The 23,939-nt window shown below is 43.4% G+C and overlaps 3 protein-coding genes across 3 annotated transcripts in view; 1 reads left to right on the forward strand and 2 right to left on the reverse strand.

Annotated features, from left to right (window-relative positions):
* The window catches only part of dennd2db (DENN/MADD domain containing 2Db), a 12,416-nt gene extending 8,208 nt beyond the window's left edge, over nt 1–4,208 (forward strand). The window contains exons 8-13 of the mRNA XM_084704470.1: nt 1–19; nt 140–311; nt 799–849; nt 2,024–2,105; nt 3,228–3,470; nt 3,722–4,208. The exon at nt 1–19 is cut by the window's left edge and continues 130 nt beyond it. Of these exons, the coding sequence (XP_084560596.1) occupies nt 1–19; nt 140–311; nt 799–849; nt 2,024–2,105; nt 3,228–3,470; nt 3,722–3,810 (656 nt within the window). The 3' untranslated portion in view covers nt 3,811–4,208. The remainder of the gene's footprint in view (nt 20–139; nt 312–798; nt 850–2,023; nt 2,106–3,227; nt 3,471–3,721) is intronic.
* Nucleotides 4,209–4,216: 8 nt separating this feature from the next.
* Nucleotides 4,217–10,377, reverse strand: dram2b (DNA-damage regulated autophagy modulator 2b). Its single transcript, XM_084704501.1, has 8 exons — nt 10,203–10,377; nt 9,304–9,787; nt 8,082–8,149; nt 7,770–7,912; nt 7,351–7,528; nt 6,570–6,652; nt 6,409–6,501; nt 4,217–5,961 (listed from the first exon to the last, which is right to left on the reverse strand). Exons 2-8 carry the CDS (start codon nt 9,432–9,434, stop codon nt 5,839–5,841), a joined length of 819 nt encoding a protein of 272 aa, XP_084560627.1. The 5' UTR covers nt 9,435–9,787; nt 10,203–10,377; the 3' UTR covers nt 4,217–5,838.
* An 896-nt stretch (nt 10,378–11,273) lies between these two features.
* LOC146274000 (sialoadhesin-like) overlaps nt 11,274–23,939 on the reverse strand; it is a 37,006-nt gene continuing 24,340 nt past the window's right edge. Inside the window, exon 6 of the mRNA XM_084704507.1 lies at nt 11,274–11,659. The gene's annotated coding sequence lies outside the window, so the exon portion shown is untranslated. The remainder of the gene's footprint in view (nt 11,660–23,939) is intronic.

Raw genomic sequence — 23,939 nt, forward strand, 5'->3', positions numbered from 1 at the left:
TCACCGCCGACGAGCTCAGGTACGCTACTGACCTGCGTGCGTCTGGTGTACAGGAGGAATGAAGGCTGTTGGTCTAGTCTGGGTAGGTTATCGGTTTGTAGAGGCTTTCTGTAACAATGCTGTGTGTGTGTGTGTCCAGTACTCTGTCCCAGGTGCTCCATGCGGTAGCAGCGCTGCTCTACCCGTTCTCATGGCAACACACCTTCATCTCCATTGTTCCCACGGTGCTGATAGACGTCGTCATGGCACCCACCCCCTACCTGCTGGGTGTGCAGAAAAACTTGCTGGACAACATCCACGACCACAGCGATGTGAGTGTGTATCTGTGTGTGTGTATCTGTGTATATCTGTGTGTGTGTTGTCTGCTTCTGGTTTTAAATATGTGTTAAATGTGTGTGGTAACATTTGTAATGTAGAAGCTTCATAATGAGCTGTAAGTATATCTTTGTAAGCGTGAGGGTCTGTTTAGCGTTAGTCCAGGAGGCCAGTGGAGGGGACAGCAGGCTGGACCGTGGTGTTTCAGACGCTCCTGTTTGTCTCACAGACATGGAGGCTGACACTTATTAGACTAACACAATTACATACTGCAGAGCCCTGTGTGCGTGTGTGTGTTTATGATCACAAGTCTCAGTATTCAGAGAATAGTTTCAGTGTCAGAGGTTATGGAGGAGGTGGTGAGTTAGTTTCTACTCCTTGTGTCTTTAAATGTATTCTGTGTGTTCATTAGTTGCGTTTGTCTTTTGTAGTGTGTGTGTGCTGAGACTGCTAACATGATGTGTTTATCTGTCTGTAAAACAGATGCTGATTGTGGATCTGTCAGCTGGGGCAGAAAGTAGATTCATTACCAGTGTAAGTGTTTCCTACAATACTCACTGTCACAGCCTCACAAACATATAATCCATACACGCTTTAGCGTTCACATTACCAGACACACACACACACACACACATACACACACACACACAGGGACATGTTTTGTTTGGACAAAAACAGGGCCGTATGAAGACCCCTGTCAGAACCCTGTTGAGCAGTTAGATTACTGAACCATCACCTTCCTCGCATGATCTGCCTGGTTCTTTCAAAGCAGCGCTTCCTGGTGGTACAGACCCTGTCTGGTCTAACACCCTCACCCCTGCTCACCCCTGTCTGGTCTAACACCCTCACCCCTGTCTGGTCTAACACCCTCACTCCTGTCTGGTCTAACACCCTCACCCCTGTCTGGTCTAACACCCTCACTCCTGGCTGGTCTAACACCCTCACCCCTCCTCACCCCTGTCTGGTCTAACACCCTCACCCCTCCTCACCCCTGGCTGGTCTAACACCCTCACCCCTGTCTGGTCTAACACCCTCACCCCTCCTCACCCCTGGCTGGTCTAACACCCTCACCCCTGTCTGGTCTAACACCCTCACCCCTCCTCACCCCTGGCTGGTCTAACACCCTCACCCCTCCTCACCCCTGTCTGGACTATTGGTAATGTGTATAGCTCAGTGGTAGTGTGTTTGACAGGAGAAGAAGTCACGGGTTCAAATCCCCCATGTGTGTCGCTCTGCTAACATTACATTGTCTGACTCCCCATGGACAAGGGGTAACTCTCTGTCTTCCTCTTAAAAAAATGTTTTTACTTTACCACTGTACATGGAAGTCAGATACAATTTCATACAGGATTTTGAGTTTGTTAGGAACATTTTATGAACAAGAAATATAGTTTATAAGAAAGTTTAGCTCACACAGGATTAGAATTTATACGTTCATAGAATTGGGGTGAGCCAATAGGAGCCTATAGAGAGGAGTAGGTCCAAGTATTTCCATATCCTGTACTTAACTGGTAACTCCAGCTATTTGTTAGTCAAATGTGTTCACAAGCGTGTTCCAGTTCAAAGCATTTTTTTTCAGGAGCCAGGAGCCACAACATTCCTCCTGCTTCATACGACACGACACGATACCTCAAATCTGTTCCTGCAAGTGTGTATGCTCACACTCCTTTTCTCTGACTCGTCTGCCCCCCCCTCCTCTCTGACTCAGATGGGAGACGAGGACTCGCTCCTCCCAGCGAAGCTTCAGGAAGAACTGCTTCACGCACTTTCCTCCAAAACTACAGCCTCCAGTAAGTGACCCTTCACCCTGACTCAGGTTTCTGGTTCATCCCGGAAGCAGAGCCTGAAATAGTCCATCTGTGTGGAATCGTGTCTCTGTCAGACAGACCACAGCTCGACTCAAGCTCCAGAGGATGGCTCTGTTTCACAGGGCTCACGTTGTGTACAAATATGCCGAACTGACAAAAGCAATGTATCTCGGAGACTGGAAGACAGGTTTTTAGGACCCTGGGGTTTCTGTTGTGTTTTTTTTTTCAATCCAAGTTTGTCCAATTTGAAATCCAAAAACTGGTCAGGAATCTCAGCCATGTTTGATGCAAAAAGTTTGAGTCTCGCAAAAGTCAAAATACCAAGAAACTGAGCCGGGCCTTGGGTACCGAACTCAAGATCTGCTCCTTGTGTCTTCTCTTTCATACCCTTAAAATCTCCACCTCTTTCTACGTTCTAACCCAAAGTTGATTTCTAATCAGTGAAGCCTAAGGGTGTCGAGATCAGCCCCTGTTAGGGGTGATTGTTGCTACGTAACTGTAGTGGAGATATTGAATGAGTTCAAACACTGGGCACTAGCTCTGTATTATCTCTGTGTTCAGCCCGCAGTGTCGGGCAGAACACCACTTACGGCCTCTCACTGTGTCCAGAACACCACTTACATTTACACATTTAGTCATTTAGCAGACGCTCTTATCCAGAGCAACTTACAGTAAGTACAGGGACATTCCCCCGAGGCAAGTAGGGTGAAGTGCCTTGCCCAAGGACACAATGTCATTTGACACGGCTGGGAATCGAACCAGCAACCTTCTGATTAATAGCCTGATTCCCTAACCGCTCAGCCACCTGACCACTTAAGGCAACTGTGTCCAGAGCACCACTTATGGCCTCTTTGTCCAGAGCATGTAAGAATAAAGGGGGGAGGGGGGGGAGAGAGGGGGAGAGGGAGGGGGAGAGACGGTGGTGTGATTTATTTAACATGTTAGACAGAGAGTTAGAGTGGTGTGGGAGAAAGAGTGGATTGAATTATATAACATGAGGCAGAGCGGTGTGAATGATATGTCAGTGACCCCTGACCCATGACCCCTCCTGGCTGTGTGAGTGACTGACCCTTGACCCCTCCTGGCCGTGTGTTTGACTCACAGCCCCGGAGGTGCTGAACCAAGTGGTGTCGGAAGCCTTCCTCTCCTTCTTTGTGAAGACCGTGGGCCACTTCTCATCCCACATGAAGCGCAGCGCCAACGGCCAGTCCAGAGTGTTCCAGAAGAAGTCCTTCTGCAACGCCACTGAGTCAAAGACCTACCGTCAGTTTGTCAAGGACTTCTGCAGAACCCAGATGTTTGACATTTTCATCCAGGAGGAAGAGGGGCAGCCCTCGATACATGAAGGTAGATTCTTGATGTTTGGGTTCATGTTGGAATGTTAGGAAGCTTGAAACGGATCACAAGGGATTGTTGACATGTTGCACTCATGTTGCACTCATGTTGCACTCATGTTACACTCATGTTACACTCATGTTTCACTCATGTTTCACTCATGTTTCACTCATGGGAAAATATTTTGAAAATGTATGACTAAATCTCAGGTGAGATATTCTAGCATTGCCTCTGTACCAGCAATTTGTTCTTCTGTTTTACAGGTTTCTTCCAGCAGAAAGTAGCAAAGTATCAAGAGAGGAAGAAAAAAGAGAAAGCCAAGAGTGGCTGGTTGAGAGGGTTTGTGGTGTGAGGCAGCACCTTCCAGGCCTTCTGTTTCCGGTTCCTTCTGAACGTGGTGCTGCTGTAAGCAGAGGTGGTAACCTGCTGTTTTCCTCTTTGGTGTTTGGAGGATTTCTCTATTTTATCCCACTCCAGCTTAGAGGAAAAAAACGAACTATTTATTATAGTTTTATGAAAGCTTGGTATAAAATGGTTACACTTAAAAGTTACTGTACATGATGATTTCATATTTTAAATTGAATGTTTGTATAAAAATGTTTGTTCTTTTTAGCTATTTTGAAACAATGTTAAGGATTTGATGATCAAATGTATTGCACTTAATGTGAAATAATAAAATCTCGTTTGTTTCTAATGACATAAATGGAGAACGAACAATAACAATGTGCCAGTCATCCAGCTGATCTGAACTGTAAGAGTGGTTTGAAAAGGATTTATTGGTGACAGTTTTCTTTCAAAGGCAAATAAACATAGAACACGTTGGATTGGGCACAACATCCCTTAGTACAGTTAGCAACAAAGGCTGTACAATGACACCTTATGTTTTGGTTCGGTTCTCCAGCACTGGCTTTGACAGCAGGACACAATGACCAGTCGACAATGTTCTGACGTACAAACCAGCATCTATCACTTCCCTGCGACTGATGTTTACTGTAAAAATCTCTACAGCGCTTGTCTCTTCGGGCAAATGTTCCTACTGAACTCAACCTACTCACTGTAGCAGGTGTTTAATGGTTTAAACTTTAAGGGCTTGTGGCCATTAAGCTAAGTATTTCATGATGACCCAGAATAATTAGCAGCCTAGTCTGCCTTATGGACAGCTCAGACACATTGAAACGCAAACTGTTTCAACTTGACAGTTGCTAATAGACTTATAAAACTGGGGACTGTGTGTAAAGTCTTTTTTATACAGCAAGATTGCACAAGGTGTGATATTAAATATGCACATGTCAGTGCATGATTACCAGTCTGATTTGTCAACGATAATTACACCCTGTCAAACTGGAGGACAGAACCAAGGCTGGCTGGATCAGGTTCATGGCAAAATGTGTAAACAGATTTGACAACAGCATCATTCAAAACCTTAATTCTCTTTCCTATTTAGGGCCTTGTTGTAAAAGTTTAGAAATATATAAATTATTGACTGCTGAATAATACTGCAGTGTGATTAATTGAAGGTTTGTCAACATATTAACAGTTTCTCTCAGTTGCTTACACAGTAACACTAAAACTTTAACACAATAATCAAAAACGTGTACGTTATCTTACACCAATCCAGCACATTTATAAGCACGTCTGTTTTTCCCTGATTATGCAGTTCTAAACCACACTTTATGGCTCAATCTTTACTCATGTTCAGATGGAATACATAACAGTTTACAACAGACTACTGTACATACAGTATGCAGTGTAACACTGGAAATACAAAAGCCTTACTCAAACGGTAAGATTACAGTATGATAGAAGTGTTTCCAACTGAGCACATCAGTGTCTGATTGGTAGAAATGTCTACTCAGTTGTTGGTTTGCATGTCATTTCAAGACAATTTGAGACGGCAAAATTAGATTCCGTTTAGCAGTTTTGATTTGTGGAGTTTTGTGTTTTGGTGCAGCTTTTGGAGAAAATGAACCTTGCTTTCAGATAACGTGTGTAGGCAATTGAGAGAGAAAAAAACGAATTTCTACTTAACTGGTCACAAGTGAAGCAGCGAAATAACAAAACAGTAATGTTAGAAAGTGAGAAACATAATTACTTACAGAATCAAAATAGATAAACATCTGAGCAAGATTTAAACTATTAAAATATACTTGTTCAGGTACAGGACTTCATTTCCTAACGTATATCTACCTGTAAATTTCTTGGCACCTCCAGGGAACGTGCCTTACAAATGTAAAAAAGTAGTAATATAGACTACCTACTCTCTTAGTACAAACATTTAGAGGAAATATGGATTTACCAGCTCCTGTAAATCCATGTCCACTTGTCATATATGTGTCAGGTGAACCCCACTACTGGGGGAGTTGAACACAGTCCCTGAGTTTCAGATACTTCCTGCTAGTAACGGCGATGTCTCTGATTGGTTGACGGGTGCTGTGATGCTATAATGCGGCGAATCATAGAGGTGACTGCTGTGTAGGTTGACGTCAGCTCGCAAGGTTATTTTCTTTGAGAAGCAAAAAGGAAAAGAACACGAAAATGTCACTCCAGTCATCCGTCTTTGCAACAAGTTCAACAGTATTTTCTGCATATAGATTTATAAGATAATAGATTTTTAAGCTTAGGGTAAACATGAACATCAGAAAGGATTATTGATAAACCAGCCTCACCAGGTAATACAACAGAACATTTACATCTAGACATTGAGGTGGGAGAGGTAAAGAGAGGATGAGAGAGGGGGAGGATCAGAGAGGAGGAATAAAGAGAGAAAAGGTGGAGGAGGAGAGGAGAAGGAACGAGAAAGGGGGACGGAGGAGGGAAGAGGAGAAAGGGGGAGCGGAGGAAAGAAGGGAGAGGAGGAGAGAATAGGAGGATGTATCTGGAAGAGACGGGAGGAGGAGAGAGGAGGAGGAGAGAGGAGGATGAGAGAGGAGGAAGAGAGAGGAGGATGTACCTGGAAGTCTCTGATGTAGGTGAGAAAGAAGCTGATGAAGGACATGGCCAGCGACCACTCTGAGATGGTGCTGATGAGGTGAGCTGTGTAGCCCTGGAGGAGACACAGACAAGGTTAGTACACACACATACATACACACATACATACACACACACACACACCGTCTCTCCTGGGATCCAGTGTAGTTTGTGGGCCACGTCCACCCCAGGCAGACTGCTATACATGATGACAGAGGACACAAACACTGGGGAGGTCAAGGGTCAAGGAGCCATTCCATTAGAAAACCATAATTGACACATTAGAACCCATAAAAAATGCATAATTATTCATCTCTCACTGTGTGAATACTGTTTCACCTTGCCACCGTTTTTCCTTCCACTCCAGGTGGAAATGTGACATTTGGTTTCTCTTGTTTGTTGCATTATCCAAATGTTTTATTTAGTTAGACACAACTTGCCTATAGTGTGGCTCTTAAACAGGTCCTTTTTCCATTCAGCTTCACAGAAGCCAAAATGCTTCCATTTGCTGTTAAACCAGGAGGTGCAGGTTAGATTGTAGGCCTATGCTCCTTCGATTTCTCAAACTCAGCCATCTTCACCATAACTCACAAAGTAGGTCGAGCCGAGCTTAGCATGTACGTACGACACACGTTTTACGTCCGTTATTTTCACAATCCAACTGTTCAAACATAAAGAACGTACGGTGGGGTCTTACAAAAGTCTGACTGGCAATTTATTTTAAATGTCCGATTATTTCTAATATTTCTATTTAATAAATTGTTTGTATGTATTGATAGTTTTTTTGTGTTTTCTTTTTACCATGTGGGCCTTGAGCCTGTAATAAAGTTGATATATATTGAGTTTTCGGCATTGATATATAATTGTTCGAGAGACAATTGAAGAATCCCCCCCCGCAGGCAGGCAGGCAGGCAGGGAAGGATACTGCTGATGATGCTGGAGAAGGTCCACACTCCTACAGCCAGGCGCACCCAGAACACGGTCTTGCCGTGGACGTGGGGCTGCATGTAGAGGGACACCAGCGTCTGCACCAGGATGTAGAGCGCCCCCACGCCAAACGTCAACACAGCCCCCACCAGGTGCATGGAGAACAGGGTGGTCTTCTGGACAGGGGGGCATGTGGCACAGAGTGTGGGAGAAAAGGAAGCGAGAATAGGATAAAAAAAAGGACAGACAGACCGACAGACAGAAAAAAAAAAAAAGAAAAAAAATCATGTTATAGGTTTGATAGTAGTGCAGGTATTACATACATTTTATATATATATTTAAAAAAAAGTTATCATAAGCAAGAAGACAAACGGAAACCAAGTACATATTTTATTATCTTTCAGCATAAACACCGACCTGGAAGTTAGCGACGACACACATCCCAAAGGAGCTAATCCAGCCCAACACCAGACCAAACAGGTTGAGCTTGTGGAGTTTGTACTCCTCGTCTTCTGTCAGGGCCTGTACCTGCTTGTAGCGCACATAAGTGGTCGCAATGCCTGTCACAATATCCAAGGTCATGGTCAATGGTCAGCCAAAACATTTGAGATGTTTTATTACATTTTTACAGTAAACAACAGCCTGTTTACGGTAGTCTAACTCACACAAAGACTGCTGCTCCATGAATAGAGAGGGTGATACAGGACCGTGAGAGAACGGGGTAGTTACCTAAGAATGCTGACACGTCCAGCATGATTCCAAACACGCAGCGTTCAGGAGGCACCGTACCTGTGTCGCTGTCAACACAAAACACACCACAGCTGTGTGAAACAGCAGACACACCACAGCTGGGCTTCTACAGGTGCAGGGGGACAGAGAGAGTGTGGTGCAGGGGGACAGAGAGAGTGTGGTGCAGGGGGACAGAGAGAGTGTGGTGCAGGGGGACAGAGAGAGTGTGGTGCAGGGGGACAGAGAGAGTGTGGTGCAGGGGGACAGAGAGAGTGTGGGGCAGGGGGACAGAGAGAGTGTGGTGCAGGGGGACAGAGAGAGTGTGGTGCAGGGGGACAGAGAGAGTGTGGTGCAGGGGGACAGAGAGAGTGTGGTGCAGGGGGACAGAGAGAGTGTGGTGCAGGGGGACAGAGAGAGTGTGGTGCAGGGGGGCAGAGAGAGTGTGGTGCAGGGGGACAGAGAGAGTGTGGTGCAGGGGGACAGAGAGAGTGTGGGGCAGGGGGGGGACAGAGAGAGTGTGGTGCAGGGGGGGGACAGAGAGAGTGTGGTGCAGGGGGACAGAGAGAGTGTGGTGCAGGGGGGCAGAGAGAGTGTGGTGCAGGGGGGCAGAGAGAGTGTGGTGCAGGGGGGGGGCAGAGAGAGTGTGGTGCAGGGGGGGGACAGAGAGAGTGTGGTGCAGGGGGACAGAGAGAGTGTGGGGCAGGGGGACAGAGAGAGTGTGGTGCAGGGGGGGGACAGAGAGAGTGTGGGGCAGGGGGACAGAGAGAGTGTGGTGCAGGGGGACAGAGAGAGTGTGGTGCAGGGGGACAGAGAGAGTGTGGTGCAGGGGGACAGAGAGAGTGTGGTGCAGGGGGACAGAGAGAGTGTGGTGCAGGGGGACAGAGAGAGTGTGGGGCAGGGGGACAGAGAGAGTGTGGTGCAGGGGGGGGACAGAGAGAGTGTGGTGCAGGGCGGGGACAGAGAGAGTGTGGTGCAGGGGGACAGAGAGAGTGTGGTGCAGGGCGGGGACAGAGAGAGTGTGGTGCAGGGGGACAGAGAGAGTGTGGTGCAGGGGGACAGAGAGAGTGTGGTGCAGGGGGGGACAGAGAGAGTGTGGTGCAGGGGGACAGAGAGAGTGTGGGGCAGGGGGACAGAGAGAGTGTGGTGCAGGGGGACAGAGAGAGTGTGGTGCAGGGGGACAGAGAGAGTGTGGTGAGGTTGTGGTCGACGTGCTTTCTCAGACCTGATGTAAGGCACCAGGGGGTCCACATGTCGAAGCAGCACGGCTGTGATGTAGGCCAGGATGAAGGTGGCTGCTGTCCACACCACCAGGGCCACTGGCAGGATACACAAACCCTGCTGGAACCACCACATGGCCTCCTCACCGGGACGTGTGTGTGTGTGTGTGTGTGTGTGTGTGTGTGTGTGTGTGTGTGTGTGTGTACGTGTGTGAGTGAGGTGTGTGTGTGTGAGGTGTGTGTGTGTGAGGTGTGTGTGGGTGAGGAGTGTGTGTGTGAGGTGTGTGTGTGTGAGTGAGGTGTGTGTGGGTGAGGAGTGTGTCTACATGTGTGTGTGAGGTGTGTATGTCTATGTGAGCGTATGTATGTGTGAGGTGTGTGTGAGGTGTGTGTGTGTCTAAGTAGATGTCTGTGTGTGTCTATGTGGATGTGCGTCTAAGTGTGTGAATGTTCCAGCCGGACAGTTTAGATTGTGATGCCTGTTTCCACCTGTAGAGCAGAACATATTTGGTATCTTTAGAGAACACACACACACACACACATCAACGTATGTCTCGTTTCTGCTTTACGGTTAACAATCAGATCTCAAAACATCAGTTTTCGGTTCCTCCTGCAGCCTATGCTGTGCCGTCAGTAAGGGAAAATCCGGAAGACTGAAAAATTAGTAACGAGTCAGACATTAGACCAACTGATATGTAACTGGGTTTATAAATGCTTTATTGCTGACAGTTTTCCTTCAAAGGAATGTTGTCAAAACAACAAAATTACAGAACTTCTCGACCAGATTAACTAACTAATATCTGTGGGATCAAATTGTTGAAAGTTGGCTACCACGAAGCCGTACTGTAGCCTAATCAAATAGGCTAGACTTAGCCGTGTGATCCTAAATATAAACAATACTTACGTTTGAAAATACGACTCCCCTCGGCGCTACATAGTCATATGACAGTTCACACGTCCTTTGAATGGGCTGAACATTATCCATAAATCCAACTGTACGAAAGCTGGTTCGCTTTAATTAAATGTACATGATCCAGATCAGAGTCGGGTCATGCAGCGCCACTCTGTCTTCCTGTTAGTGTTGTAGTAGGCGTGTTCTCAAAGCACCCGGATCACGGAAAAGCACGCTTTTGAGGTGACCTGTTATTTATTTTGTGTAATTGTAAAAAACATCAACAGTAAAGTTAAGCAGCAAAACATAAACAAATAATAATGATAAAATAAAATAAATAGAAAAAATAATCATTCAACACTATGGGATGTCGAGTTTACACTGTATTTTTTGTATTTTTTTTGTTGCAAAATTTGGGAACTACAATTTTACAAAAAACGAGGATGAGTAACATAGAAAGGAAAACAGTGTAGGTTACGAGATGGAAATAAAAGGAAATACATTGAAAACTGACAATTAACATGAAAAGACACAAGCAGCAAAGACCTTAAATAAGAATCACCAATCATAATAATACAATTGTTGAAAGGTCGCTGCTTAGCTTACTTTTCTTGCAATTCTGCCAGAATTAACCTTTTTCAGGGTCAAATAAAACAATTTGATACCATTTAAAAACCAAGTAAAAGAGGTAGGCTACATTATTGAGGTAGGCTATCTAAGACAGTTAAGGAAGATTAAATAGCCTATCACCAAGAACACTGCAACATTTAAAGTCATTAAACCGAAGTACGCATTTTAGTACTGGGTCAGATCCTGTGTCTACCCGGGTCAGAGCCTGTATCTACCCGGGTCAGATCCTGTATCTACCTGGGTCAGATCCGGTATGTACCTGGGTCTGAGAACATGACTAAACTCAAGCAGGCCAAGGGTTCACTCTTGATATAAAATGTTTTAGTGATTTATTAGTTGGTCTCTATGACAACAGGCAGATGCCACCTAGTGTCTGAAACAGGAACTACACACATGCTTCTTCACAGCAAGACCTTTTATTAGATCACCACTCTGCAGGTGATGCTACAGCAACCAAACAAGCAGGAAATAACGACCAGGCAAAATAAGTTGATACTAAATCAACAACAAGAAAGGTTAAAGTTATTACAGGTACAGTCTCGAAAAGGCCTCTTCATCAGTGACATGTTTACTAGTCTGTAAACAACAACAGGCCTCTTCATCAGTGACATGTTTACTAGTCTGTAAACAACAGCTGTTCAGGTCACAGTTCCAGTTAGAAAGTCCATCCTTGTCTTGGCTGTTAGATGTCATCTTACTGGCTGGCGTGTCTGTGAGTTGACAAGTAGAGAGGCTCTTTCCCACAGTTTTGACCGTAGATATACACCACGCTTCACACCTCAAACTGACACATAGGTGGGTCAATCCTGTTACCCGGTGCCTATTGGACCTGGTAACTTCTGAAAACAAAAGTATTTATTTGTCAAGTTTTTAACATTCAATCAGGAAAGGGATATGTTCAACTGTTTGGAAAACATATTGGCCAAGATCATGCACTTAAATCCTAATAATTATGGGCATTTGGTTCACACATGCACCGTGACATTATTCCACCCTGTTAGGACATATGATTAACAATCACAAAGCTTAAAAAATTTAAAGGTTTAACAATATTTACATTTTCTTGTCTATATTATGTCCCTTGTTCCATTTGATTTGTTTATTGCCTAAAAATAATTAGCAAATAATTTTGTGTGAGTTCATTGTGTTCAGCTAACTGTGTGGAATGTAACATAACAGGGGTGAAATTACCACCAACAATAAACATAAAATACATTTTGTCAACTATGTTAGCCCTAGCTCTGTGAGTGATCATGATCTAGCTAGCATGAGGCCCCAAATGTTAAGCATTTTACTTCTTATATAAAACCATATTTGAAATCATAAAATGTTATTTATTTCCTTAACAAAGTAGCCTAATGGGGTGGAACTTTAACGTTGTGACAAATAGGTTGACATTATGAAACTTGGGGAAAAAAACAACTTTGTGTTATGGGAAGAGTAGGCTATTTTCTTGAAAGAGGAAAAACTACAAACTAACAAGATGGAACTTTTTTTCGGGGACTCTCAGTAAATCCCCCCCAAAATAGTATATATTCTTTTTTTTATGCATAAGTAGAACAATTTTAACTTGGTCTACAACATAATGAGCAAATCATTTGAGTATTTTATTATTTAAAGGTATTTATTGTAAAAGTTGATAATTTGTGATGGGGACATGGAAAAACGAACATGTGTACGAAATACAAAAGTGGTTAAAATACCAAAAATATGTCTAAGAGACACGTATTGGTCATTTAGATATAAGGAAGACCTAAGCCTATAATTAAAGCATTTTAGAATTATTTTTTTTAACAATTTACATCAAATATGAAGTAGGATTTCCTGCGGACATTAAAAGGCACCGGTTAACAGGATTGACCCAGATGTTGTTTGTTCCAGCAGGAGGTCAAAGAGCAGAGCTTCAATCAACAACTTTGTACGTCTACTCCAAGCTCTGTCTTGCGGTAAAGAGCAGGTTGCATGCCAGCAGAGTGGTAGGACAGAGAGAGCGGTGTACCGCAGCTAAAACAGCACATTGTTCCACATCTACAAATAACCCTGCTTCTGATCAGTACATCCTCTGTTCTGAAGAAGATGGCTTTAGAGGTGTGAGAGGTGAGGGGCACAGGGGGGGTCATGTCTTGGGGGGCATGTAGACATATGCAGAGAAGTACAGAGAGAGGTAAACCACGTGTGAAAAACATGTACTGAGAGGTGTGTGTATCTGGGGTGTGTTGCTGTTCATGTGTGTGTGTGTGTGTGTGTATCTGTTGCTATGTGCATTCATTTGTGTGTGTGTGTGTATCTGTTGCTATGTGCATTCATGTGTGTGTGTGTGTGTGTGTGTATATTGTGTTGTTATGTGCATGTGCAACGTCTCACTATTTCCCCTCGATCCCGGAACCTTAGCCTAGCAAGCATAACTTCTTAGCTAAGGGTTCTGATTGGTCGTGTTGGGGGGAGTTACTAGTAATATATTAGTTATTACTTATTATTGTTCAGTAAGCGTAGAAATACATTGTTTAGAAATCTGAAGCAGCATGCCAAAACATTCTTATACTTTAGCTTTCAAACAGAAAGCTGTGTAGAAAGCATTTACCAGCAGCAACAGACCTGTAGCACGTGAACTCAGGGTTGATGAAAGGCGAATTTGCGAGTGGCAAAGTCATCTACCTTGTTATGTTGTACATGTAGGCTACTTGTCGCAATACATTATAATAATGTATATTTTTTTGTCATAATGTCATCATTTAGAATTATATAATTGTATTCAGTTTTATTAAGTGACTTCATTTGGTAAGAGTAAAGTGCCTTTGTTTTGAAGACCTTTTGGGATGCTCGTGAGTGAGAGAGTAGACAAGCTAACAGCAAGCAAAGCACAGACAATTTAATGCTCGATAAAAGTTTAAAGGTCCCATGACATGAAATGTTCACTTTAGGAAGTTATTCAACATAAATATAAGTTGCCCTAGCCTGCCTTTGGTCCCCCAGTGGCTAAAAATGTCGATAGGTGTAAACCAAGCCCTGGGTATTCTTCTCCGCCTTTGAGAAAGTGAAAACTGAAACGCTCGGTTTTGAAAATGTTGGTTTTAAGACGTCATAAGAGCGAAGGTTACCTCCCCTTTCTCTGCTTTGCCCGCACAGAGAATTTGGCCCACCAATGAGAAAAATGAGCTATGACCATGCGAGCGTGATATTGGTTTTACTCGAGTCATCATGGCTTGCAAACGACTGAAGCATGGCAGTATAGGCGATGCTTTCTTCCTCATAGTATTTAAAGCTACAGACAGAGAAACAGCACGTGGGAGTGTGGGACTGCTCGTAGTGGCTGTAATACTGCACCAAGACTGAATTTCAGGAAAGGAAATTCAGATTCAATTTTATTGTATATATAAAATATACATATAAAATATAGATGCAAGCAGCGATGCGGGTTCATCCTCAAAATGGCAAAATATTATAAAAATGTACAAGCAAAACGATTTCATGTTTGGCCAACAACAATAGGCTGAATGGGGATTTGAACTCATGAGCGTAAGGTTACAAGTCAGTCTCTCTATCCTCTCTGCTACACACCAGCTGTTGGAAACCATTATTGATGTCTGAGAAGTCTTGTGCAGTTGTCCCACGTTGGCAACAAATCAAACTAAACCTACTATATTCAACCGTGTTGGTTAAACAGTACTAACTAGTTCATTCACTGTGTTAATGAAATGCACTCCACGGCTACAAGCTAGCTAACGCTATACATGAGTCATTAACTTAATCATGCAAGCCCAGGTAACGAAACAATTGAGACCCATTCCCTTTTGACTACAATACCTCTACTGTTAAGACCGTTTAAGAAATGTTGCAACAGGCTACAGTCTGAATCACGGATATAACTCTATGACATAAGTTACAATCAGGGGGTAAATTGGGGTTTGATATATCGGGGGGCTCTGTGGTTTCTGGGTTTCGATGGCACATGTGTATGCAAAGCCTACTAAACAGGTATCCTACTCAGTTTAATGACTAACGCAGACTACCTAACTCACTACCCTTCTAATACATTTGTATAGTACTGAAGGATTCAAATTGTTTGTGTCTAATCCAATATGTAATGATGGTATTCAATGACACAAATATGTGTTCTAGAAAGAGTGGTCTGGAGTCGCAGAGGTCCGATAATATCAGCTTTAATGCAGCAGTTGGAAATCAACAAGTACAGAGCTCTGGAGCTGTCTACGTTTTCCTACCCGCAACAGAGTTTGGGTTGGTTCACGAAGTCCAACTGGCTATCTGTCCCTGCCCCAGCATATATTATACAGTGCACTTGAAACAGAAATATCAAAAAGGGTTGAGCTTGTTCTCTCATGTATCAGGGAGTTTGTTCTTCCCCACGCATCCCACCTGCTCGGGTGCTGTCTCAGCCCGGATTCAAGGTTGCTTCTGAAATGGAGAGATAACAACACAAAATACAGCCTGTTTCCCACACCCTGTGTGAGACACAATGCTTTAAGCCTGAGCACAGTTCTAAGTTCATAAGACATACATTTAATAAGCACAATACATAACTTTAATACATGCATCCTTTATAAAGTCTTACGAGCATTGTTCCCGTTGCTATATAGTGCACAGTGCCCATGATGCATTTGGTGATGAAGTTGCCACACATATTAATAACTGGAATTATAGACAGTGCCATGCCCGTGATACAGCTAATGATTATAGTTCTAGAATTGTACTGTAATGTATTATAAATTCTTTAGTACTACTATGTGCCTCTTTCAATTATATCTTTAACATATGAAACGTTGAGATTGTATCATCTTGCGGAAAAAACATGAAAAACTGAACCTAACAACAGCTAGGCTAGGCTAGCTGACATTCAGTTCTCGTTTGGCCAAACAACGGTTAGGGTCCACTGAAATTATTACCAAACTTTACTTTACGCTAGTAGCCTAACAAACTCATTCACTGTTGACTATATATATATAATATATTTAAGTTGTATGCATAATTTGTGATGACTTACTTTGATTTAGTAGTTGCATCTCTTAGATGCTTGTTTGCCTTCATACCTCGTGGCAGAAAATAACCGGAAATGACCAGGCTTCACACCTGTTTTTAGGTCACTTAATGATTTAATCATAGACATTCTTTATTATGTCTATGGATTTAATGGCCAGACATAGTAAAACAACAAAACTTTATTATTCATCAAATGCATACATTACATTTTTCTTTGGCATGTGGCAGCACAGTAAGAAAAAAGGCAGTAAACACATAACTGACAGCACACAAGCCTATAATACCAACAGTAGACTACATAGTAAATGGCAAACAAAAAGGGTAGACAAGCAACAAGTGAAACCAACGATCAATTGTGTTGACTTTCTATAGAGCAAGCAAATCATGACTTTTATAGTTGTTAATTACGAAAGGCAATTCACCTTTATATTAACTATAAAATAAACAATTAAACTAAACATTTAAGCAAATTGCATACCTTTGAAAAGACTGACTTATTGTCTGTTCTAAACAAGAAATGTTAATCTTTCCATCAATCAAGCTGTTGTAGTGAATATATATATTTTAGTGACTTTCTAGAAAGTTTCTGAGAAAACTGTAGCCTTGTGTTTTGATACTTTGTGCTAATAATATGAACAAGACACTGATGTGTGCAGGTGGCTACAGATGTATCTCCATGTATAAAAAGCCTGTCTCTGGAGAATGTTTCATCAGATGCTGACAGACCACCCAATGTACGCTGTGTGTGTCAGGTCCTTTCTGCAAAAAGCTATATTCAATAAATACTTACTACATTCTAGCAGCTTTGGGTGTGTTCATTCTCAAATGTCCACCGCAATCGTCAATACCCCTGAGCCATAGCAACTACCATGTAAATGGAAAACTTGCCAGTTGAATGAAAAAAGAGCCAGATTTAGCTATTGTGTAGGAATCCCCTCAGAATGAAACATTACCGTTACTATTTTGACTATACAGCTAGTCATACTGTGGTGTACCTGGACACCTGTTTAACTAAATAAATAATCAGTATCACAAAGATTTGAGGCAATGTGGACATTTACATAAATACACCCTTTTCAGCCATTTTGTATTGTATTGTCTGTTTCTGGAGGGCTGGCAGGCAGTGGCAAGCAGAGCCTGCAGGCAGGCAGAGCAGGCCAGCTGGATGAAGCCATCCTGGGGTCAGGGCTGAAGAGAAGCTGTCCAGCTAGAGAGGGGTAGTCCAGCAAGGGGTCTGTCTTGCTCACAGCATCCTCTGTTGCATCCTGATAGATAGATCTTTATTCGTTATTGTCACAGGTACAACAAAATGAAAGTGCTTCCAGTCAGTGCAACATTCATTGGCCTAAAAGTCAATAAAAGGATCAAATTACTAAAGTACTAAAATTACTAAAATAAACAACAATAACTAATGAATCAGAATAAATATACCTGAGACAGTACCATAAACAACACACCCATGTCATACATCCACAGTCATCACATAAAACATAACATGAAATTGTGCACATTATTTTTTGGCAGCATTGACAGTGTTTATTGCAGTTGGATAAAAACTGTGTTTGAGTCTGTTTGTCCTTGACTTGATTGATCTGTACCGTCTGCCTGAAGGCAACATTTCAAACAGGGAGTGCCCAGGATGTGAAGTGTCTTTTATGATGTTCTCGGCTCTTTTGAGACAACGGGATCTGTGTAGGTCTCCCAGTGCGGGGAGAGGGCAGCCAACAATCTTTTGAGCGGTGTTGATGACCCTCTGGAGCATTTTCCTCTGAGCCACTGTACAGCTGGTATACCAAATGCCTATGCAGTATGTGAGTATACTTTCAATGGAGGCTCGGTAAAAGAACACCAGCAGTCTTTGTGTGATGTTACTCCTCAATTCCTGAGTATTCTCAGGAAGGACAGTCTCTGTTGGGCCTTTTTCAGCAGCTCAGAGGTGTCCACACTCCAGGATAGGCTGTCCTGTATGTGGACCCCCAGGAAGCAAAAGTCTGCCACCCTCTCCACACTGATCCGGCTGATGGTCAATGGTGTGATCTCGGTCTTCTTTCTCCTGTAGTCTATTAAGACTTATTTTGTCTTTGCGGTGTTAAGGAGAAGGTTGTTGGCCATGCTCCAATTCGACAGCCGCTCCACTTCTTCTCTGTAGGCGGGCTCATCCCCCCAGAGATAAACCCCGCCACTGTGGTGTCATCTGCAAACTTTACAATGGTGTTACTGTGATGGACAGGGGTGCAGTCGTGTGTGTAGAGGAAGTAGAGCAGGGGACTGAACACACAGCCCCGGGGGGAGCCAGTGCTGAGGCTAAGGGCTGTGGATGTGTGATGGCCCACTCTGACTGTCTGCGGCCAGAGAGGAAGCCGCTGATCCACCTGCATGTGGTATAAGGGAGCCCGAGGTCCAGCTTAATCACTAGCTTGTGTGGGAGGATGGTGTTGAATGCAGAGCTGTAATCCACAAAGAGCATTCGCACATAGCTCCCCTGCTGCTCCAGGTGTGACAGAGCGGCATGGAGTGCTGCCGCCACTGCGTCTCCTGTGGATCTGTTCGCTCTGTAGGCAAACTGGTGGGGGTGAAGGCTGCGGGGCATCCTCTGTTACACTCCGTTTTTTTTTTTTTTTGCAGGCCTCTGCATGACCCTCCAGACCTGTACAAGTGAAGAAAAGATCCATGTCAGTTGTGAAAAATGAAGCTTTTTACATCTACACTTGACATAAACTACAGTTTTGACTGTGAAATGCAATGGCATTACTTGAACTTAAATCCAAATGTGATGAACTGATGGAGACCCGGCCATGCAAAGTCACTCCAAACATTTGGCTCGATTCCAGGCTCTGGCAAGAGTATCTAGCTCTAAACTGGTCAATATACACATCTGACTAAAGACCAACAACTCGCCCTTTGCCTGTTAACAGTGATTCTGAAGGTCAGAGACCTTTAAATACGCTGACCGAGTGAAACTAGCCTGGCTAACGTAGGTCGCTTTCTCAGGAAAATGACAAATGAAATAGGCTTGTTTTGAAAGATCCTGTATACTGGCTATCTTCAGCAGACTCTTGTATACAACAAGCAGCCCTCCCTGACGTTTTAGGACTAGAATTTAGTGAATTACGATATTGTTTACACTGCCAGTGAGTGAGTGAGCGAACCGAGTCTGTCACTGAGGCTAAGTCAAAACAATGTTCCCCCGGGACGCGGTGTCACTCCACTTGCAAGTTTTCCACAAATCACAAAAATAATCGGAGCATCTGGCTAAAAGCACAATTCCCATATCTCCTAATGGTTGCCATTTTTGGTATCGACCGAACTGTGAAATGGTGAACTTATGAACATGACGTGACCAAAACATGGCTGCCGGTGTTACGTCCCAACTGGTTCCCAATTTAACTGGTTCCCCAGCTGTGCGTGCACCTATCAGTCTGCCTCTGTCACCAGATTCGTCACAAATTCACAAACATATTACTGGCGATTTTCAAGTCGGATCTCATATTTGCTGCGGCAAATATGAAAGTAGGCCTATAGGCTACGTGCGCACTACATTAGGCTACCATTCGCGACAAAATAAATGGAGACAAAATAAAACATTTGCAGACTCGCATGAAGTGGGATTCGATCGCACTAGAGTAAAACCATAAACGTCCCACACTCTGTTGACTAACACCACGAGCTATACCAGCTCACTAAATATGATTGAATCGTTAGGTATTTCTTAACTACATTGGCCTTCAGGTAACATTTTGAATTGGCTTCTTCTGATTCAACTGGTTCCCATAGACACTACCCGAATGTAGGCTTAGTATGCACGTATTTGGGGTTGTTTCGAGGCAATAGCCGTATTTTCCACGACATCACAGCTGCTTCTGACACCACATATTACAAATTCATACTAAGAACGTCGCTGCTAACCCAGACGATACGATAAAAATACGCGTAACACAACATGGAAACATTCGTTTCCTATGCGATTTCGTGTAGCCTATTGCTGAGTGTTTCTTCGCTATATCTTTTGAAATCAATTCATTTCATAATTGTATATTCTGAACAAATGTACTGAGCACTACATTACAGCCATTCACGCCATAATAAATGGAAACTAAGAAAATAAAAGATTCGAGTGGTCTTCGATCCCACGAGCAAAAACACATACAAAGTGACAATCCTGTGCATTACACCGTAAGCTACTGGAGCACGTGAGTAATTCAGGAACTCAGTCACAACTTGATTAACTACGTTGGCCTTCAGGCAACAAGTTGTTTAGGTTCTTCTGAATCAACTAGTTACCGTAGACACTACCAGAATGTAGGCTACTCATCACGTATTTGGAGTTGTCTCAAGGCAATAGCCATATTAACCACAACCACCATTTGTTCAGAATATACAATTATGAAATGAATTGATTTCAAAAGATATAGCGAAGAAACACTCAGCAATAGGCTACACGAAATCGCATAGGAAACGAATGTTTCCATGTTGTGTTACGCGTATTTTTATCGTATTGTCTGGGTTAGCAGCGACGTTCTTAGTATGAATTTGTAATATGTGGTGTCAGAGGGAGCTGTGATGTCGTGGAAAATACGGCTATTGCCTCGAAACAACCCCAAATACGTGCATAGTAAGCCTACATTCGGGTAGTGTCTATGGGAACCAGTTGAATCAGAAGACGCCAATTCAAAATGTTACCTGAAGGCCAATGTAGTTAAGAAATACCTAACGATTCTCTCACATTTTGTGAGCTGATATAGCTCATGGTGTTAGTCAACGGACTTTGGAACGTTTATGTTTTTACTCTAGTGCGATCGAATCCCACTTCATGCGAGTCTGCAAATGTTTTATTTTGTCTCCATTTATTTTGTCGCGAATGGTAGCCTAATGTAGTGCGCACGTAGCCTATAGGCCTACTTTCATATTTGCCGCAGCAAATATGAGATCCGACTTGAAAATCGCCAGTAATATGTTTGTGAATTTGTGACGAATCTGGTGACAGAGGCAGACTGATAGGTGCACGCACAGCTGGGGAACCAGTTAAATTGGGAACCAGTTGGGACGTAACACCGCCTAAGCCTATGCGGTCTCCCTGGCGCATAGGCTTATTACAAAGACGTTCACGAGCCAAATCAAAATTCTGAGCCGACAGGTCTGTGGGGAATCGCTTGTTCACCTAAAGGCTGCCCTCCTCTAGCTTTTTGATGAATTTGCCGAGATGCTAACCTACATGATTCAGTACTGTCATTACACAGAGGGGAAAAAGCTAGCTACTTTTCGAGTTCGGTTTTCCGTCAATTCAAACTCACGATCTAAAGGTCTCAAAGTGCTCAAACCTTCACAATAATTTAAGAGTAGTGTACTTTCACGAACCCAATCATTGATTCTAGCTTAAAATGTGTAAAAATAGGACTTACCGAACGTGGCTGCCTCAGACACGGCTTTCAGGTGATTCCAGTTGAAAACAACAATGGCCGCCAAAAAATAATTTATATTCGTAACGGCGAGCTGCGATTGGAAGCGAAATGAGGGTGAGGGTGGGGCTTGGTCAGCACACCATTTCCAGAAAGGATGTGTGTGCGCAACCCGGTATCAGAGCCTGTTTAGGTGGGGTCCCAGTGTGACATGTACAGAGTGTAGGAGGGGGTCCCAGTGCTTAGAGACACAGGCAAGGCAGGGTTTCCAGGAAAAAAAACGTAAATTTCCTCCAAACATGTTTTTCCCCGTGATGTTCAAACCAAACCCAGGCCACTTACACCATCGCCCCTAGTCCAGCCCCACCACCCTCCAAGTTACACCATCACCCAGTCCACAGGTACCTGGGATGCCATGTATAGTCATGTCCAGCAGGGGGTGCTGGTGAGCCACAGGCTAATGGCTCAGTGTATGGAAAGCATGACTTGTGTCATTTTTACTGTCAAAAGCTACTTTTGTATTTATGAACTAAGGTTTGTTTTATCATCTCATTTTTGTTTTATCATCTGCTTGGTCACTGATGCCTTGAAAGGAGATTGTGAGATGGTGTGGTCTGTGCCTCAAAAAACAGTCTGATTCTCTGTGTTTTCTGCCAAACTTTAAAAGACACAGGCCTGTTTTTTTGTGAGGCTGTACACTAGAGGATGCTGCTGAAGGTGACATATTATGTATTCTTTGTAACAGCAATAGAGCCATCTAGAAACAGTTTACTTAATGTTAGAACTCCACAAGGGGCTATGGAAGCCATTAACAGTTCTTAATGGAACCCGTTGGCCTCAAAGCTTCAATACAACTTCAATACCTTGGATACAGTGTTCTATATTCTATTGGACCCTGTTTTCTTCCATGGCACTAGCTCACTTGGATGAGAGTGTTTACCATTAAGACTAATGCCTAGCTAAGGTTCAAATCTGGTGGAGGCCATTTCTTGAACGTCTTTGCTCAATCTCACTCCTTAGTGTCTTGTAAGGGCGTAGGTTTGGTCTCAGCTTTGGTAGGGACACTGAAGGCCCCCCCCCCCAAAAAAAAATAATATATATATATATGTAGGTAACTTAACCTACAAGTATAAGTCTGAATGATAACATTCATGGGTAACATTGTCTAAACATCGTTTAAAAAACAGCAATTTAATGCAATATTTAACAAAATGGTCAATTCAACTTCTCACCTGAACCCCTGATGCTGATTCATCACCAACCTGCTCTACATCTGTAGCTTCAGGGTGCACAGTAATTCATCAATTTAAATAATACCAACCATGCTTAGTTGACTGCTGACATTGGTCGCGATTATATGGATATTACTATCCAAGGGATCATATAGGCCTACTTATTACTAGTTAAAATCACTTTTGAGTTGCTAGCCTGCTGGTACTATGCTAAACTAGCACGGTCCCATTATGTGGGTAGATTAGCTTTATCGTTCTGACTTCAACAAGACCAGCTGCTGCTAACACACTGGTCGAAAGATTGCAGACGCTAGGGATAGATTTAATACAAGCAAAAGTTAACCTACATGCTCTACTACACTAACAACTTTCAAAGCATGTTTCCATTGTAGAATGGGTGGCGATGTAAGGCTAGCAGGTTTGCACTGTGTGGGTAGTTTTCCTACTAGCTAATTAACAACGACCTTGCTAGCTACTTACTCTCTGGGTGGTGAAAAAACACAAAAGGGTAACAAATATCAATGCTGAGACCAAATGAAATACTAATATGAGGCTTTATTATTTCCTGGCGTGATTAGTAGTTTACCGTGTCAGACTACTGCACCAGCTAACACAGTTACGTTGCCCTTACGTTGCCGCAACGTCACTCGTTGACCAAACATACGTTGCCGCAACGTCTTTGGCGACGTTGCGGGACCGTGCATCTGTGGGGCGCTGTCAGACCAAATAGTGTCCTAGGGCCAAATCAGAGCCTGTTTAAGGAGAGCCTTGCCACTCCCTATTAAACCCCATTGTACCGAATTTGGCTGCAGTTCCACCACAGTTCCACTGGGGGTGATCGCGAGCGAGTGCATGTTGAATGGGAGTCTATGGAGCTAAACGGCTAAATTTGTCTCTTTCGCCTGATTGTCGTCGAAAAATCTCTGATTTGATTGTAGTTTGTGCATGTTCAACATGGATTATAGGTCGAAAATTGAATGAACGAGTACTTATGTCCTTTTGATTTCTTACATGGTGAGTCGTTGTTGCCCATAACACGCTAGCATTCTGCTACTGAATGCTGATTGGTTAGTAAAGGACTGATACGACCAGAGCTCCCGCTTGATGGCATCCGAAGCGGAATCAGAATGTCGGAGCATTAGCAACATTAGCAACAACATTAGCAAGCCAAAACTCTTTCAAGCATGTGTATTGACAGGGAGAGCCTGACCTGTCAGCTGTGTTGTCGATGCCCTGAGAGAAAAAAGTAAGTGACCAGAGCTTGCCGTCAAGCAGTAGCTCTGGTCGTACGATGTGTATGACGTCAATGACATTTTCTAAAGCTTTTTAGAACAGAAAGGCGACTTTCAAAAAATCTAAAACCCGGCATTGTGTATTTTTTTGGCCTCCCCTTTCAAATTCAGAATTCAAATTACTGGACAAAAAATTATATCCTGAGAAAAGTGGATTTTGAGGGGTACCTGTCCATAGACCTCCATTCATTCTGCACTCGCTCG

Source organism: Hypomesus nipponensis, chromosome 9, assembly GCF_054491055.1.
Source record: "Hypomesus nipponensis isolate SF chromosome 9, ASM5449105v1, whole genome shotgun sequence".
NCBI classification, from domain to species: Eukaryota; Metazoa; Chordata; class Actinopteri; order Osmeriformes; family Osmeridae; genus Hypomesus; species Hypomesus nipponensis.